At 52.6% G+C, this 6,194-nt stretch overlaps 1 protein-coding gene across 1 annotated transcript; it reads right to left on the reverse strand.

The window, feature by feature from the left end:
- Positions 1-1,391: 1,391 nt before the first annotated feature.
- On the reverse strand, positions 1,392-5,985 carry LOC113900752 (antimicrobial peptide NK-lysin-like). The gene is made up of 5 exons (XM_027554409.1): positions 5,871-5,985; positions 4,771-4,874; positions 4,195-4,296; positions 2,610-2,778; positions 1,392-1,655 (listed from the first exon to the last, which is right to left on the reverse strand). Exons 1-5 carry the CDS (start codon positions 5,920-5,922, stop codon positions 1,645-1,647), a joined length of 438 nt encoding a protein of 145 aa, XP_027410210.1. The 5' UTR covers positions 5,923-5,985; the 3' UTR covers positions 1,392-1,644.
- Positions 5,986-6,194: the final 209 nt, after the last annotated feature.

Below are 6,194 nucleotides of genomic sequence, written 5' to 3' on the forward strand. Positions count from 1 at the left end.
TCAATTTTAGTATACAGAGGTGGGAAGAAAAAAGAAAATGGTAGGACCACAGAAACAAAACTCTGGTGACACCACAGATTTCTGGATCATTCTGTGCCTGAAGCTCTGTGGACTGGTTAAGTATTGGTGCCATTAAATTACCTTTTTTATTTAAGCCAGATAAGCTAAAACTTCAGTTGCTGGAAGGCAAAAGTGCACTAAATAATACACTCCCCCAAAACAGAAAAAGAAAGCTGCCTGGGAATTCCCTGGACGCCCAATGATTAGGACTCTGCGCTTCCACTGCAGGGGGCACGGGTTTGAACCCTGGTTGGGGAACTAAGATCCTGCAAGCCTCAGTTCAGTTCAGTCGCTCAGTCATGTCTGACTCTTTGTAACCCCATGAACTGCAGCACCCCAGGCCTCCCTGTCCATCACCAACTCCTAGAGTTCACCCAAACTCAAGGCACAGCCCAAAAAAAAAAAAGGAGAAGGCTGCCTTCTGTGAGAAGTAAAAGGCTAAGTTTCAGTTCCTAATATCCAGAAGAACTCTAACCCTAAGAGTAAAAAACCTGGCTTAAAACTTAACATTCAAAAAATTAAGATCATGGCATCCGGTCTCATCACTTCATGGCAAATAGATGAGGACAAAAATGGAAACAGTGACAGACTTTATTTTCTTGAGCTCCAAAATCACTGAGGACAGTAACTACAGCCTTGAAATTAAAAGACGTTTGCTCCTTGAAAGAAAATCTAGAGACATCACTTTGCTGACAAAGGTCCATATAGTCAAAGCTATGGTTTTTCCAGTACTCATGTACAGATGAGAGAGTTGAACAATAAAGAAGGCTGAGCACTGAAGAACTGATGCTTTCAAATTGTGGTGCTGGAGAAGACTCTTGAGAATACCTTGGACATCAATGAGAACCAACCAGTCAATCTTAAAGGAAATCAACTCTGAATTTTCATTGGAAGGACTGATGCTGAAGCTGAAGCTCTAATACTTTGACCACTTGATGCAAAGAGCCAACTCATTAGAAAAGACCCTGATGCTGGGAAAGACTGAGGGCAGGAGAAGAAGGGGATGACAGAGAATGAGATGGTTGGATGAGATCACTGATTCAATGGATATGAGTTGAACAAGCTTCAGAATATAGTGAAGGACAGGGAAGCCTGGCATGCTGCAGTCCATGCGGTGGCAAAGGGTCGAACACAACTGATCGACTGAATAACAACAAAACCCTAACCCAGCTGGTTTCCCCAGCTGATCTGAGAGTTCCTGGGGGTATATTCGTAGTGTACTCCAGGTTCTTGGAGTGACATGCAGCACAATAAGCATTTCATGACCACATGTGTGAGAGCTGCTAAGTTGTCTTATTCACTGCTAAATCCCTAGCATCTAGGATCACAGGTGGACATACAGCATGTTTATTGAATGAACTCATGAGTCAGATGAGCGTGCCCCTCCTCTGAAACCCAGCAAAGGAAAAGAAGCTGCAAAAATTCTTGCTTGATATTTTATTCTCCTGAGCGGGGAAGGCAGTGGAAGAAGTTAGATGAGAGAAACTAGAGTGAAGACTCCTGGATTCAGGAAGGAAGGAGCTGACTGAGGATGCTGGAGTTTCTGTACTTCTTCCCCAGGGTGGGGTTGGGGGATCCGGGGGCTCAGATGAGACCTGGTGTGGAGAGAAGAGACAGCAATGGGCAGTGTGTGGGGTCTCTAGAGGGGATGGGGACTCAGAGCCACCTGTCCTTGTGGTACACATGCAGTGTCCCCTCCTGGAAGCCCTTCAGGAGCCTGTGTAGGTGGTGGGGCTTTGAAAATAAAAGCCACAGGAAACGGTGGGGACCTCATACTAATGGGCAATCTGCAAGCATCAGGCCGCAAAGCATCAGTGAGAGTGGATGAGCTGCCAGACCCGAACGGAGGACCCCTTCCCCGTCCCATCTCTTGTAGCCATTGCCTGAAATCTCCAGGCATAGCCTGGGCAGCCCTAGCCCTCCTCCCACCCCATGAGATTCCTCCAGCCCAGCTCTTAGGCCCCTATGTCATGGAGAAGGATGTGGCCTCGGCTCCCATTCTGGGATCAGGGGTGGGCTGGGAGGTTGGAGTTCGATCAGGCTCTGATGTCTCCAGTATCTTAGTCTCAGGCCATTTCCTTGGTGTCAACCTCGTCATACATGATGGTCTTATTCAGTCCTCACCCCAACCTCAGAAACAGGAGTCATTATCCCCCTTTCACAGGTGAGAAAACTGAAGCTCGAAGAGGTTTAGCCACTTGCCCAAGGTCACACAGCTGAGGAGAAATGGGGACCTGATTTAACTCCAGGACTGTTTGTGGGAGTGTGGGGAGGGGCAGGGGGAGGTTGCCTCAGGCTGTTAGGAGTTTTTCTCAAATGTTGAGAAAGGACTTTGGTAGGAGCCAAGTTCTACCTGCCCATCTGCTCAACACTGTCCCTGTTGGGAGTGATTGGAGTGATGTGTCATATGGCCAGAAGGCTGGGAGGGGCAGGTGTGAGCTACTTAGCAAGTCCTCTCTGACAGGTGCCTTCCTGTGTTTGTAAACTCTATTGCACGTTTGCAGGGAGGCTGTCAGGAAATAACTCCCTTCTGTTGCCTCTGCACATACCTGCCTTGCGCTTGCACAACTTGATGTCCACACAGATGGCCTGAGGTGTCTTTCTAGCCATGATGTCCTTAGAGATGCGATTAAGATACTTCTTCATCATCTGGTTGCAAAGGATGCTCCACAGCCCCATCTTGCTGCACACCTTGGAGGTCACATGGATGATGACATTCTGGAGCGGTAGCGCCATGGTGGGAAATAGACCTCAGGTGAACTCTGCCTGGCATTGCCTTTCTGCAAGCCCTGGCAGCTTTGGTCCCCAGGCAGGTCTGGCAATGGGACCAGTGGCCAGGGAGCTGGTGCCTGGTGGCCACTGGAGCGGGGACTGGAGAAACAGGGCTCAGCCCCTGTTCCTCATCCCTGAGTCCTGGCCCAAGCCTGACCAGCAGGGGCTCCGGAAAAGACAATTGGTCCTGCTGAGTCTCAGCTCCTATATACCTGGGCCCTGTCTTCTGGGTGGAGAGTGGTGCCCAGACCCACTTTAAAGGCTCTGCCTACGTAGCTTCTGGGTCCAGGGCCTGACTGGTGCTGGGTTGGGGGGGTGGGGGTTGGGGTTGGGTGCAGTGGGTTGGGAGGGGATCTGAACTTGAAGCCTTGGTTCATTGATTTTGGAATATCTTATCCTGCCATCCCAGGGGAAGAGGATAAATCTGAGGATCCCAGGATGAAGACAGAGGGCTAAGCAGGTCAAGGGAGCTAAGGGGGGCAGGGGGAGAGTGAAACTGATTCCTGTGATGATACATCCACTTCTTAAGCATAAAGTTGGAGCTAAGTACATCCCACTTTTCAGCTCCTTTAAAAGGCCTAGGCAGGACTTCCCTGGTGGCTCATGGTGAAGAATCCACCTGCCAGTACAGGAGAGGATCTGAGGTCCAGGAAGACCCCACACGCTGGGGAGCAAGGAAGGTGGTGCAACACAACCACTGAGCCTGTGCTGTAGAGCCCAGGAGCCACAACTACTGAGCCCACGTGTCTCAACTACTGAAGTCCGCATGCTGAGAGCCAGTGCTCCACAACAGGAAGAGCCACCGCAGTGAGAAGCCTGAGCACCCCAGTGACAGAGTAGCCCCCACTCAGAGCAACTAGAGAGAAAGTCTGAGAGGCAACCAAGACCCAGCACAGTCAAATAAATACATAAATAAAATCATCTGTTTAAAAAAAGTCCTAGGCAACTTGGGGTTCTTGTCCATCCCATTCCATAGGTAAGAAAACGGAGGCTCACAAAGTGTTTATGACTTGTCCAAGCCATACAGCTCGGATGTGGAGAACCTGGGACATACCTTTCCTGACTCAGGCTTGATCTGGAACCAACCTCCCAGAGCCATATCCTGGACATGAATGGGAGGTCCCTACCTTCCCTGGGGACAGGTTCCCTTCAAGAACTTGATGGAAACCACACAGTCTTCCTCCCACTTTCACACTCCCAGAATGCCTCAAGTTGAGGGAATTCTCCAAAGTCCATTGGCACACATTTGAGCAGCCCACAGACCCTCAGCCATTCTGGTAGCCCTCTTCACCATCTGCCGCCCTCCCCACCCCCTCAGGGGCACCACTCCACCCAACAGGCTCCACACGCCTCCAGTCTCACCTTGCTGGGCCTATTTCCCACCATGTACTTCAACATCTGCATTATCTTCTGACAAGGACCACAGAATTGGTTCAGCTCTTCTCTTTGGAGCACCAGGTCACCCTATTAGGAAAGGAAGTCCCTCAGAGTGGTCTCTCGGACACCCCAACCTTGGAAGGGCACCAGGAAGGGGCCCTTGGGGGCTTTCAAGGCCAGTAGGATGACCCATGATCTGTCTGTCCATATGAGGACCTGAGCCAGACTGGCTGGCCCCTGCCCATCTCTCTGCCTGTCTTTGAGGGGCTGAGAGACCCCACGACCTGCCCCCACACCCATAGCACCGGCCCCAGCCCAGCATCTGCCCCTCTGCTGTTCTACCATCAGACAAGGAGGAGGCTCTTGGGGAGGGCCCAGCCACCAGGGTAGCCCCCATCCCACAGTCAGGTACAAGTGTGAACAAAACCAGCATCTTCAGCTCCCAGCCCTGCCTCCCCATCCCCTGACCAGTTCAGTCTCCAGGCCCTCGCCCCTGGCGCTGCCCAGGGAGGAAAGGAAGGAGAGGGATGGTGGGGGAGCAGCAGGAAGCCATCCGTGTACCTGGGGATCCTCCGGGGCCAGGCCCTGGAGCAACTTGTCTCCATCCCACAGATGGGCCGTCTCCTGGTCATGGCACTCAGGAGTCAGACCGGAAAAAGCCAGTCCTGGGGAAGAAACAGCATGAGCAGCCCTCCACAGACAGAGGGAGAGGAGAAGTCATTGCTTCTGGCTGGGAGAGCCCAGGAGGCAGCTGGCACCCAGGACAGGGAGGCGGCTTTGTGAGGGGACCCAGGCGCCTGCTGCCTTGCTCTGCCCTGGGGCTGCTCTGACCCACTGTCAGGAGAAACACACACTCTCAAGTTCCTTGGAGAGCAAAGAGGATAAGTCCCCCCAGCCATCACCATTGCACCACCATCTCTGTCTCTCTGTCTTGTCTGTCTGTCTCTCTGTGTGTGTGTGTGTGTGTGTGTGTGTGTGTGTGTGTGTGTGTGTGTGTCTCTCTCTCTCACACACACACACACACACACAGATTTGGGGCCCGTCTAAAAGGAAACTTCCCTCATCTTCTTTTAAGGGATTGTTTTTCTTTTTCTCTTTCCTCAAAAAAAAAACCTCATGTCAGGTGGCCCAGCCTAACCTGTTCTCCCCTCCAGAAGCATCCTTGCACTCAGCTAAACCCTTAGAACTTCCAGTGAGCCCGGGCACTGGGAGAGAGGAAAGGTATGGGGACAAGGGAGTGAGTCTGGAACAGTGAGAGGTCCCCATTCACTCAGATGCCCTGTCATCACCCTGGCCATTGTGGGCCAGAAGAAACCTCAGACCCACCGGTGGGTCAGTGATCTTCATGACGCAGATGAAGAGCCAGAGGCCCAGGAAGGGAAAGGGAGCCCCCTGGGCCCCATAGCCTGAGCAGTAGAATTGGGACCAGACCCCTGGCTGGGGCTCCCTTCTTTCCCACTGGCTCTCTCTCCCCATTGGCCAGGTCACTGCCAGGCCGGGCTGAACCTGACTCTGAGGGTAAGGCCCAGCCTCCGTGGTGATGGTGAGAAGGCTGTGGGACCTGAGGTGACCTTGGAGCTCATGTTTGGGTCCACAAAGCCTGAGAAAGCAGGGCTGGGAGGAGGAGCCATTGGGATCTACCCCAAGGGGAATGTCCTCACCTGGAGCGACCAGGAGCACCGAGGTGACGAGCAGAACAGCCCAAGAGGTCATGGTGGGCAGCTGCCCAGGCTCCCTCCACAGCCTGTTTTATAGAGGCTGGGAACTTGGCAATCTGACTGGACAGGGTTCTTTTCCTCTTATCAGCCACCTCCCGTGTCACTGGGTTTACCACAAACACCAGTGTCAGTCTATGGAGAAGTGGGGGGAGGTATGTACCTCAGAGCTTCCACACATCCCTCTCCACCCCCCCTGCCCAGCACTAGAACTTTCTGAGCTGAGCCGGGTGTTAATGGAGAGCACTGGCCGCCATGATGCCCACCCTG

The sequence above is a fragment of the Bos indicus x Bos taurus genome, chromosome 11 (assembly GCF_003369695.1).
Source record: "Bos indicus x Bos taurus breed Angus x Brahman F1 hybrid chromosome 11, Bos_hybrid_MaternalHap_v2.0, whole genome shotgun sequence".
Classification (NCBI taxonomy): Eukaryota; Metazoa; Chordata; class Mammalia; order Artiodactyla; family Bovidae; genus Bos; species Bos indicus x Bos taurus.

Coding starts and splice junctions, on each gene's coding strand:
- LOC113900752 (XM_027554409.1), bottom strand. CDS start 5,922: ATGACCTCTTGGGCTGTTCTGCTCGTCACCTCGGTGCTCCTGGTCGCT. Junction 4,297..4,770: donor TGGCCCCGGAGGATCCCCAG/GTACACGGATGG, acceptor CTTTCCTAATAG/GGTGACCTGGTGCTCCAAAG. Junction 2,779..4,194: donor TGGGAAATAGGCCCAGCAAG/GTGAGACTGGAG, acceptor CTACCGCTCCAG/AATGTCATCATCCATGTGAC.